Source organism: Balaenoptera musculus, chromosome 2, assembly GCF_009873245.2.
Source record: "Balaenoptera musculus isolate JJ_BM4_2016_0621 chromosome 2, mBalMus1.pri.v3, whole genome shotgun sequence".
NCBI classification, from domain to species: domain Eukaryota; kingdom Metazoa; phylum Chordata; class Mammalia; order Artiodactyla; family Balaenopteridae; genus Balaenoptera; species Balaenoptera musculus.
The window spans coordinates 91,407,614-91,419,984 of NC_045786.1; the positions used below are offsets into that span (position 1 = coordinate 91,407,614).

The window sequence follows — 12,371 nt, forward strand, 5'->3', positions numbered from 1 at the left end:
ACCAGGATCTTATACTGTGGTCAGTAAGAGCTTGTATCTAAGTGAAAATACTGTAAGATTGTACTGTAGGATTGTAGGAAAGATTGCAAGAAAGTAGCGTAGGTCTGTTCGTTTCAACATTTTTTGAGCTTCTGTTTGAAAGAAGGGGCTGGGCGCAGGTTTGACTTGGCAGAGTCAGCCTAATTTCTAGGGAATTGTGCTCTTCTTGGCTCTACGCCCTGCTTAGCAACAGGTGGTGCTCTTGTCCAGTGCAACTTTGGTAGCTCCTGAAAATTGGGTAATGGATGCCAGGCCCAGAAGGCAACAGTGTGCAGTGAAAGAAAACTTTTTTTCTGCTTAAGTGCTTTAAGGCTGTTGCTGATGTCACTTTCTTCTTAGACCTTTTCCTTCAGTCAAGTCCAAAGAAATTCTGTCTGTCCACTTCCACCTCCCCCACCTAAACAATAACAAGCTAACAACAGGTACGACTTCTTGCTTCTTTTAGGTGCATCAGAGTTCTCTTCTAAGTGTACATCTTCATCTCTGAGTTTTCCTAATCCTAGCATCAGTTCGTTCTGCTTGCAAAGTAAAGTAGATGTGGGAAGCAGGAATGTGTGAAAACCATTAAATCATGATTTTGAGATGAATTGAAGCTTCTGAATATTCAGACACAAGACAGATTTGTATATGCTTAAATATTTGTGTTGAGGGACTATATACGAATGGAAAGAGGAGATAAGCAGGCTGCAGAAATCTGATTCGCTTAGCTTGCCCACTCTCACTCAGTCACTGAAACATATATGGGCTTCTTTTTCACTTTCCTGTGCTTTTAATGAGAAAAAAAGAAACTTACTGTCTGAAGCTGATTGGTACCTCTTTGGGGAATGTTTAGGAGCTATCAAAATTGAGGGACCCCAGGGAACCCAATTAAAGGAGAAGGGTAATTGGCAAGAAGAAACCCTTGAAGTTGTTACGAAAGCATTGCTGCCTGATCAGACTGGGAATTTACATAGGCCTCCTTGTCCGGTGCCAGCAAGAGGGCTTAGCAATCGGTTCTGTCCCAGCTGCAGTCATTTGATCGCGTTGGTAAGGAGACCAACAAGGAGAGCATTTCAATAATCTAAACAGGACCAAACAAAGAGGCTGAACAAAGGTGTGTGCCACAGCGTCAGGGAGGGGGTGGTGGAGGAAGAAATGTGGCCTGGCAATGTTCCGAAGGTGGGAAAAGGCAGGCTGCAGTGCAGAGGAGTAAACATCCAGGACCTGTAGCTTTGTAGCAAAAACACAGTGGCTGATGATTTGTTGTGGTGCTGTCAGCACATCTGTTCTCATTCGGTTTATACAATTAATTGTGCACTTGGCAGATAGTGGTGAGAACAGAGAAATGACCGTTGAAAACTTTTGGATTGCTCTCAACAGTCAGCGTCTATATTTCAGAGGAAAAACCACAGGTTCAAACCCTAAACTAAAGGTAGACAGTATGTTTTTCTTAACAGTTTTCTTTTTTTACTTTTAGTAGTTAGCTGTGTATGTGAACTCTCTAGCCTTTCTGGCTCTCTTTTTGCGTCCCACCGCCACTTGCAAACATACTCTTACATCTCCCAGCCCCTTAAGTTTCATCTCTTCCCCTCCTAGTAGCAGCAATTGTTTAGGGTATGTTTATGGACCAGTCTGCAAACAGGAAACTCTACTTCCTGAAATGTGATGGGAGTTGAATGATACTGAATGGATAAGATGAAAATTTGTGAGTTAAGTGTTCTCTAAAGATCTTTGGCTGAAATGCCTTTCTTTTTTTTTTTTTTTTTTTTTTTTTTTTTTTTTTTTTTTTTTTTTTTAATGGGAAGAGGAAGGAGGAAGCACAAATTAGTGAGTGAAAGCAGCTTCCATTTCATAGAAACCCAAAGTCAGTCTTTCTGAAAAGCTGAATAAGCCCTAGTGTCTTTATTAAATTACAGCTTAGGATAATGACATTTACCAGCCAACCTATTTGAAATCATCCAAGAGGGAGGGGGGTTTTTTGTTTTGTTTTTGTTTTTGTTTTTTAGTGCATTTCTTGGTGTTCAAGTGTCTTTAGGGGCAGGCAAGAGCAGCCCTTGTTTCTCTACATTCTCATGCCTTTGGGAGGTAAACCATATAGCCACAGGACTAGTAGAAACAGATACCTAGAGATAAGATGAACAAAGGAAAAAGATTTCTCAGGTCACTTAACAGCAGGTTTGGCATGGATATTACTCTTAGATGTCCACATATACCTGCTGTCTCTTGAATAAAAATGTGGAGCAGGGAAACTTTCAGATGCCTTAGCAGCAGATGTCTGATTGGGAACTGTCAGTTGGGAGGGGACGTACACCTCCCTACTTCAGGATGTTTCTTCCCAGAGCACTACTGGATATGATTTAACAGTGCTTTGCATTCTTCTCTAGAGTACTTTCCTGCTCTCATGATGACAAGCATCCTGGTTGCAGTCATTTTGGCTGCATACAGCTTTGCAGTGAGTGATTTTGCTGCTTCAATTAAATACAATTTCCCACTTCCCCCCTTTTCTTCTCCCTAGGCAAGGAGAGCCTCATCACTGACAGTGGAAAGCTGTATGCCCTTGACGTCCTGTTGACTCGGCTCAAGTCTCAAGGACATAGGGTCCTTATCTACTCCCAGATGACCAGGATGATAGACCTGCTGGAGGTAGGAGAAAGAACCTTGGGGACTAGGACGCTTTGACATTTAAATTGCAGGAATCATAGATGTATGACTAATGTCAGTCCTGCTTAATGGGAACCCAAAACTTGTCTTCGTGATTTGACCATCTATATGGGGAGGAGAAGCAACTCCTGGCGGATATGAAAGTGTGCAAAGGACTTCTTCCTCCTTCCTCCTTCCTTATATCAGTGAAATAGAATCCCCCTCCTCCCTTCCTTTACTGGTGAAGAAATTCCTGAATTTTAAAGCAGATCAGATCCTAGGAATTTCTTGAAAAATCCTCTGAAATTCTGTATGGAAAACAAGATTTGGGATTAGTTCTCTATTAGAGAGCAGCTATTCATCCTGAGTTAGTGTAGTGGTTCTCAACCTGACTACATTTTGCAGTCTTTTGGGGGAGCTTTAAAAAATACTGATGTCCCATCCTCAGAGATACTTATATAAGAAGTATGGAATGAGGCCTAGGCATTAGGATAAAAAGCTCCCAAGGTGATTCTAATATATAACCAAAGTTGACAACCATTGGGTTATGGTGAAAGATACAGCTCTGTCTTACTGTGCAGGGCAGATTTTGTTTCTTTTATTACTTCTGAGTTGACATTCTCTCTGCTTTCTTGTTGTTGAAGTAGTGGCTTATTATTTGAGGGAGAGAAAGTCATGGACATATAAACAGAGGAGTGAAAGTGAGGACAAATAACCACAGACCACTAGAGTAAGTTTTTCGTGCAAGAAAGTTGGAAAGCCATCTGTTGAGAGGCTGAAGCATCTGGATGTCAGTAGTGTATAAATATTCTCATGTTTTTTTGTGTGTGTTTTACATATTTAAGGCTTTAAATTTTAACCCTGCTACTCCAGGGACTAGTTGGTAATAAATAAGTGGAAATTGGACCGTGATTATCCCTATCTAGGAATAAAGGAGTAGAGATTCTGTCAGTACAGAAGGAATGAAGGGTAGCAATAGGGGAGAATGTTAGGTTCTTCAGAAGCCAAGGCTGGCTCGCTGAATTTTGCAGTGAGTTTATCTGAATTCGGTGGCAGGCTCTTAAATAATCAGGCAACTTCTTTTAGCAAGAGACATAACAAATAACATTTGAGGTCAATTTAATCACTGTGTTTTATGTTTAATAAAAAGTGTTTAGCCTCTGGAATGCTGTCAACAGGCAGAAGTTTCTGCCTTTTTGTATTGTGAGTAGGTCATCTATTTCTAAATGATGGAAAAAATGCTTATAAGTGACTGTGAGTCACCGTAAGAGGCGATTAAGCCGTTGTGTTTGATGTAAATCTTGACTATGTTAAAGGTCCTAACAGCAATAATCCAAAATAAAAGGACTGCCTGCATCCTTAATATTCTGTTCAGGGACTTCCCTGGTAGCAGAGTGGTTAAGAATCCGCCTGCCAGTGCAGGGGGCTTGGGTTCGAGCCCTGGTCCAGGAAGATCCCACGTACTGCAGAGCAGCTAAGCCCGTGCACCACAACTACTGAGCCTGCGCTCTAAAGCCCGTGAGCCACAACTACTGAGCCCGTGTGCTGCAACAACTGAAGCCTGTGCACCTAGAGCCCGTGCTCCACAACGAGAAGCCACCTCAATGAGAAGCCCACGCACCACAATGAAGAGTGGCCCCCACTCGCCGCAACTAGAGAAAGCCCGCGCAGCAACGAAGACCCAATGCAGCCAAAAAAAAAAAAAAAAAAAATTCTGTTCAAACTAAATGATGCCAACAGCCAAAACAATATGTATGAGTAACTTTCTTTCAGTGGGACTCTTTTTAGATAAAGTGTACCTGCCTTTTCCTGAAGAGTCAGGAAAGTATAGATGAAATAGTAATCTTTCACTGATAAGAATTATAGAAAAGGTAATATGCTAAGGATATTGTAAGGGAGTTAATAATCTTTTTTTTTTCCCAAGTCTATATATCAGTATATTATAGAGTCCTAAAAGCTGATTCACATTATAAGGGAAGTTCCAAGGAAAAGGGGGTGAGCCACCAAAAAATAAGCTAGCTCTGGTAGATGAAGGTGAGTGTGAGTAGGTTAAGTGACACAGTCCTGCATTTTAGTCCCTTATTCTGTATATTGCACACTTCTAGGTACTCATAAGAATCACTAAGATAAGTAATTCAAAGTATGATAATGAGTTTTGTTCAGGATGAGTGCTGTAAACACTACCCACCAGGGTAACTTCCTGTCTCCCTATAATCCAGCAGGAGTTTTAGAGGGGATGTGGACTTTGTGGGTAGGCTTAGCAATGAAGGCAGCTTGAGAATCTTCTCTAAATGTAGTTGCATCGCTCTATGGGGAATTCTAAATTAGGGAAAAGCAAATTCAAAGCCTGAATTTCACAACTGCTAACATTCCTTAGCCATGTGTGTAACATGCTTCTAGGATGCTGAAGCCAGAAAATGTTGCAACTGTTTGTACTGAAGAATTAAAATGAAACTGTTGTCTAGTTTCCTTACTACTATACTATTCTTCCTTCAACATTAAATTTTAAAGTTTCTTCTTTTTCAGTCTATTTATTTGTTTTAATATTATTTATTCAAACGAACCACATTTTGTATTCCAAGAATTTAGTCCTCCAAATATATTTTGTGGGCATAGAATTACAGTGCCCACAATGTTTAATATTTGTCTCATCATTTATAGAAATGTAAATGTACTGTGGATTTTAGGACAGTGCAGGATTAGATCTACTTTTCATTATCTTTTCAAAGAGTATTATGGGTTTTTCAGTCACTTTCATGATGGAAGCTTTCATTGTAAACATTCATTAGAGCCATGTTCCACTTTAAAACATGACCTAGTATTAATTTTAAAAAATACCTTGACCCTTGGCCTTGCTTCTTCATTCTCAGAGTGTTGTGGTTTTTGTTTGCTTGTTTGATTTTTTAGATTAAAAAAAAAAATGTTTTCAGGATTCTCTTTTTCCCTTGACATCTTGTACCCTGTATATCAAAGATGGAAGAAAAACTTCCAATAGAGCAGGAATTTGAGCTCACATGGGGCTGTTGAAGCTCTGCTGTGTAGCTGTGGAGCATGTCAGCATCTCTTTTATCTAACAGCCTTTTTGGGGTTTTTTTGTTCTGTGCCTTAGCCTTGGCTATGTGTTTGTCTGTTTCTGGGACTCAGAAGAACTAAAAGATAGTAAAAATTCACACACTTTTGTATGGTCAGGATTCCATTTTGTGAAAAATACTAGTTCTAAGCACTTTGTATTTGCTCAGTATTTTCTAAAGTGATTGATAGCCTCCTTCTCTTGGGCAAAAATCTGACTTTAGTTTAAATTTCAAGTGAATATATCAGATCTTCTTCCAAATAGAATTCTATATTCAGAAATATTTCATCTTGTCCCATGGTATCCAAATAGTATTTCCAGATAGGGGATTTAAAAAGGAGACTACTTAATTTCCAGGGCCAGGAATTTTTAGTGTGCCATGGGTAGAAGTCAAGGACATAAATAAGAGAGGATATCACAGGTCACTAAGTTATGTTATCAGTTTATTTTTTTATTTCCTGAGTCACATACAGGGTCTTGCCTGATGGGGGTACTATGGACACAGACATACATAGCCCCTATGCTGTTGGGATGGTGGCATCCAGCTGGATGTCAGACAAAACTTTTCCCACCACCACCATTTTACCCTATAGTTTGGGATACTCCCCGTCCCTCCCCATAGTTTAGTAGTTGCAGAGAGCTTTTAACTCACTACAGATGACTTACATTATCTCTGAGTCATCTCTTTTGAGATTCATTCCTATTGCATCAAGCAACTGAGTCTGTAGTTCAAGGAAATAAGCCTAAGTATTTTCTGTGCAATACAGAAATACTTGGAAAGGGTCAGCCAACTGGTGCTGTATGTGTGATTGTTAAGTTCTGAAACCCAGACAAATCTCGCACTGCACCAATATATGAAAATAATGCAACACAGAATTAAATACAGATAATCCATAGCTAATGATGATATATGAGACACTGGGTTGTGTAACTTGCCTAGTCAGCAAGTGCCTCACTGGGGAAGGATTCATCCCAAACAGACATTCTATCATTTATGGGCTGGCTTTTCTTAGAACTCCAAGTAACCTTTGGGAGCTGTGATTCTGAACATACAGGGAAACTGAGTATTTTAAAACTGCTCCGTGGAATGAAAAGCAAATTGGGGTCACTGTTAACTAGCATTTTCATTAGGTCTTAGAAGTGATAGAAAGAAATGTGTTTGCTTACAACCACACTATATTTATTCTGTTTAGTTCATTTCTTTTTCATGCCTACTATGAGCGAGGCACTGTGCTAGGCAGAGGTAAATACCAGTTAAATGTGGTCTTTGACTTTAAGAGATGTATCTAGTGAAGGATTTATGTATGTATGTATATATATATCTCACACAAATAACTGTCAAGTGTACCCTGGCACTAATGCCAAAAATAAAGCATAAACAGAGCTGAAGATAGCAAGAGGGATGATCCATTTATTTCCAACTGGGTCACTTCGGGAAGGCTTCACATACGGTGACATATGAACTGAACTTAAATAGAATTTCAACCATGAGGAAAAAGGGCATTTCCAGACTAAGGAAGCCAGATGTAAAAAGGCACAGACGTGGGAAGGTACAAGACATTGGGCAGTGGGGAGTAGTTTAGTGTAACTGGAGCATACGGTATAGAAGAAAGGGGAATAACAAGTAGGGTGAAGGCAGATTATGATGGGCCCATGAATGCTTTGTGATTGCTCCAGAGGGCTCTATATTAGATAAGGGAAGGATAGCTATCATATTTCACTTACTTGGTGCAATTTGCTTGGACAAAAGAGAAGTTGTAATAGACATTGAGAGGAGCCTCACTTTTTGCCGGTGATATACACCAAAGATGGAAAGGGGCATGTCCAGGAAAATAAAGTTACACTAGGTCTGCAGGTTTGTGGATCCTACTGAGTCTTCCCCTCAGATTTTTCTGTGACAGTGAAATTGGGTTAAAATGAACATCAGAGACAACTTTGAAATAGAGAAGAAGTCTCAGAACGGAAGGTTTGCGTTAGGGATGTATAAACATTTGCCTTTATTTTTTCAAGTGCCCAGTTACCCTTTCTTTATGATGATGGATGGGGGTTATAGTCATAATATATTAAGAACCTTGTGGGGCTTCTCCCTCCCCTTTTTTTCCGCTCGTGGTAGTGAGCTTCTGTTCTATCTGGGAAGCAGTAGGTGGAGGGGTTAAGCTAAAGGCTCTGGATCTAGTGTACTTGAGTTCCCATCCTAGCTCCATGCCTGCTGCCTGTGTCACTTTAGAGACCTTGCTTAACATCTGTAAGATATGGGAGTGACAATAATAACACCTACCCGAAAGGCTGTAGTGAGGAGTAGATAAGCAAAACCAGGTAAAATACACAGAATAGTGATTGTCACTTAGTAAATGTTCAGTAAATGCTAGTCATCATCATTATCACTACTACAAGATGAACCTAGACCCTTTGTATTACGCCCCTGGGTGTGTGAATGTTTGCTTTTATTTAGTATACTTTAAAGGATTGAGAGGCACTTGCTGAAACTATTTTGAGTTATGCTAATAGCTCTGTTCACATGCTACTGCTTAAAAGGTAGGACTTAGGGACGTGTTCCAGAACTGACCTGTCTTCTCAATTTGTATTCTAAGACAGTGGTTTTTCAACTGATGGGGTTGGGTACAGGACAGGAGACCTAGGTGTAGACATTAAACAGGTGGGGCCTGGACTCCCTACCCTTCTTTGTTAGCTAGAATAGTAATTTTTTTTAAATCTATTTTATATTAGAGGGATTCCATATAAGAGTTTTCTTGAAAAAAGTGTTCCAGTGCTTTAGAAATAGCATAAGGGTATGTTCTATAACAGTGTAAATGTACTTACAAGTCACACCTGTTAAATGCAGATTTCGATTTACTAGATATGGGGTGTGCCCCTCAGTTCTGCATTTCTGACAAACTTCATGTGTTGCTCATCTGAGAGCCATGCTGAGATAGCATGATTCTAAGGGACCCTGCCCTGCCTTCCCTCTGGAGTGGTTGTTCTCAGCTCTAGAAATAGGGTGTCTATTGCAATCATCTTTGGAGCTTTTTAAAAATAAACCGGTCTAGGCCCTAACCCAGACCTACAGAGTCAGAATTCCTGGGGGGGTGGGACCCAGGAATTTTAATCCCGGCTGAAAATCACTACTCAGATGCCAAGAGTACATCTTGTCCATAACCCCTTTGGCTTCTTCAATAATTTTTAAAAATAGTACCTACTAGAACTGTATAGGTCTAAAGACTTCCTAAATGTTAAAAGCCATAATTTTTATTTTATTAGTTCAAGCAGAATTAGAGCTTACTTTGGTTACTGGTTATTGATCCACTTGAGAATACTGGTGTTCATATTTATTTAATTAAGGGAGGATACTAAATTATGAGACTTCTGGGAGAGGAAGGTCTACATTTGGTTTCTCTTTTCTCTTCACTGCTTTAAGTGGAAAGGAATTCTTGGTTTACAAGGTTCCAAGAAATTTAATCATACTGATGGATCATTTTCTGAGCTTTTCCTAAATAACCCAAGTAGACTTGGGTTAGAAATGCCCTTGGTTTCTACAGAGTGCCAAGTGTCAGGAAGAACTGGGTAACGGTTGGCCTTTCTGTACCATAAGCCCTTCTTAATGCACAGGAGTGCTAACATGACACGGTTCCTACAAAACACAGTAAAGTCATCCAGCAAGCAGTAGTCATCCAGCAGTGGTCCTCAGGCATGGGAGTGAATTACAGACTATTGGGGGATGAATGAGAATGCTGTGCCATCCTTGAAAGACATTTAAGGGACTTCAGTGGTGGCGCAATGGTTAAGAATCCGCCTGCCAATGCAGGGGACACCGGTTCAAGCCCTGGTCCGGGAAGATCCCACATGCTGCGGAGCAATTAAGCACATGCAGCACAACTACTGAGCCTGTGCTCTAGAGCCCGCGAGCCTAGAGCCTGTGCTCCACAGCAAGAGAAGCCACTGCAATGAGAGGCCCGCGCACCGCAACAGAGCAACCTCCGCTGGCCGCAACTAGAGAAACCCCGTGCGCAGCAAACAAGACCCAACGCAGTCATAAATAAAGTTTGTTTAAAAAATAAATAAAAGTAAAAGACATTTAACTGCAAAACTCAGCAAATAGTTACTAATTAACCAGTCTCAGCTGCTGGCTTTGAAAAGAATATATTAAGAAAGACTCTTAAGACGGATATTAGAAAACCTTTTGATATAGAGATTGTTAAGTGGGGATAGATTTTTTTAAATAGATTTTTAAACTTTTCAAAAGTGCTATGACTACTATCAAATCATTTGTTGTTGTAAATTTGTCTTTTTATTTTAAAAAATAGAATTAAATTTTATATTAAATCATTAGGTGTTTTTAGGATCATAGGAGAACTGAACTAAGAATGGAACAGTTCTTGAAATTAACAATTGGAAAAAATAAGGCTTTTCTTTCCGGACGAGCACTTGATTAAATTAAGTATCTTTCCCAAATAGCCTAGAGTTCTAGAGAGATGTCTAGGATAGCTTTGGTGTAGCCAGAATTTGTGAATGAAAGAAATATTGAATCGCCTTTTTAGCTCAGTCTTTATCTTATAGATGTTTTTCTGTATTGTCAGGATATAGCTATGCCTCTGTCCTGCTTTTAACTGCTGTTTCCATGTCCATTTACTTGTTGTTTTGAAGCTATTTACTGAAATAGGATCTAAACTCAACTAAGCCTTCTGAAATCCCACTATTCCCCTGGGTGAGAGAGCAAAGGCTTAAAGCAGCAAATGGGAAAGATTCACTTCCGTTGCCTCAGTAACAGGTTGTCTATGATCAGTGTTGGTTTGATTATGGCCTGGGATTAATATCTCTAATGTTGTTCTGACCTTGATATATAAATGATGTGAACAGCAAGATCTACAAGAAGATTCATTTATCAGTCCTGTCACTAAAGTTGGAAGTTCTGGTTCAAAAGGCAGAAGAGTGCAGTGCCTATGCAGGAAGCCCACCTTTTGGTTAAAGTTCAAATCTGTGGGCTGTCTCTCTATAATCTAGGTATTTTATTGTTCTGGATGGCAACATCTCCTGATTGGATTAGCTGCCCAGGTATAGTGAGCCTCTAAAGACCATCATCATGCTGTCATTTTTCATCTTCTTTCCTGAATTCCTCATCCAAAACACCCCCTACTCTTCTGCCATTAACCCATTCCCATTATAGGGCTCTACCACTAAATGTGAAGCTTGCTTTGACTGAATATTTTCTGCCCCCCCTGTGATTACCAAAGCCCTTAAAGAACCACCTGGAGACAGAAAGAAAAAAAGAAGAAGAAAAAAAAAAATATATATATATACACACACACACACACATACATACATACCTACACACACACACACATATATATATTATATATATATATATATATATATATATATATATATATATATCTCAACTTGCTCTAAGAGTGCTGCCACATACACTGCACCAGTCATACCAAACTGTAACAACCGTCTGTGCTGAAGTACCCAGCCAGGTATAAGAGGTCCATAATGAGACTATTACAATGAAAGAACATTCGACCACAGAAAATTAATTAATAGAAACATCTCCCAAATGTAGAAATGATTAGTCTTTTTCAGCAGGAAAAAGGTTTTTTTGAACTGGAAAGACTGCTTCATGGTGTTTCTTATAAATAGGCAGCTGTATTCACTTTTTATTTTTTGGTTGCCTTGGGTCTTCGTTGCTGCGCATGGGCTTTCTCTAGTTGCGGCGAGCGGGGGCTACTCTTCATTGCAGTGCACGGGCTGCTAATTGCAGTGGCTTCTCTTGTCGTGGAGCACGGGCTCTAGGCATGTGGGCTCAGTAGTTGTGGCTCACGGGCTCTAGTGCGCAGGCTCAGTGGTTGTGGCACATGGGCTTAGTTGCTCCGCGGCATGTGGGATCTTCCCGGACTGGGGCTAGAACCTGTGTCCCCTGCATTGGCAGGCGGATTCTTAACCACTGCGCCACCAGGGAAGTCCCTGTATTAGGTTTTGGTAACAGTCCCTCTGCAAGTGGACTTTTTGAAACATAATCCATATAATCGGGGTAAAGAAAGGAAATCAGTGCTCATTTGGACATATCTGTAAGAGGAATTGCAACTTCCAAGAATGGAGATACATCCCCTCTATTGCATCTCTTGAAATCTCTTCTCCGTTCTTAAAAGTTTTAATTCCTCTTACAGATAATGCCAAGAACATTCTCTGCCGTGGAAAGTTACCTTGTCTTCTGTTCATTCTGATGCTTAGGCCTCCCTTAACAGTGATGTATGCTGTGCTGGGAGAAGGGAGCTTAGGTTGTAAATTCAAGGACTTTGGTCAGAAAGAATTTGCTGGAGGGAAACCCATTGGGGTGGGTGTTGCTGAAAGAAAACTGGCCATTCCATAGCCATGAGAGACATCTGGTTGGTGACTGAAAAGCCATTTTGGTTTACAGATTTCATTCTGTTTAGTTTGTTTTTTTACAAAACCTACAGAAATCTGCAGGAATAAGATTAGTTTCTAAGTTGAAATTGAGAGTCGTTGTAATCTCCAGGGTACCCTCTATTTTTGCACACTGATAATAAACTCATTTACGAATCAAATTCCTGTGCTTCTGAGATTGCTTTCTCCTCATTCTGGATAGAATGACTTGCCCCCAGTATGGATGAGGTGGGTAGATGCT

At 40.1% G+C, this 12,371-nt stretch overlaps 1 protein-coding gene across 5 annotated transcripts in view; it reads left to right on the top strand.

The window, feature by feature from the left end:
• Positions 1 to 12,371, top strand: part of INO80 (INO80 complex ATPase subunit) — a 129,772-nt gene that overhangs the window by 90,628 nt on the left and 26,773 nt on the right. For all 5 annotated transcript variants that reach the window (XM_036842975.1, XM_036842977.1, XM_036842978.1 and 2 more), the window contains one exon: positions 2,534 to 2,661. In XM_036842975.1, coding sequence (XP_036698870.1) covers positions 2,534 to 2,661 — 128 coding nt within the window. The remainder of the gene's footprint in view (positions 1 to 2,533; positions 2,662 to 12,371) is intronic.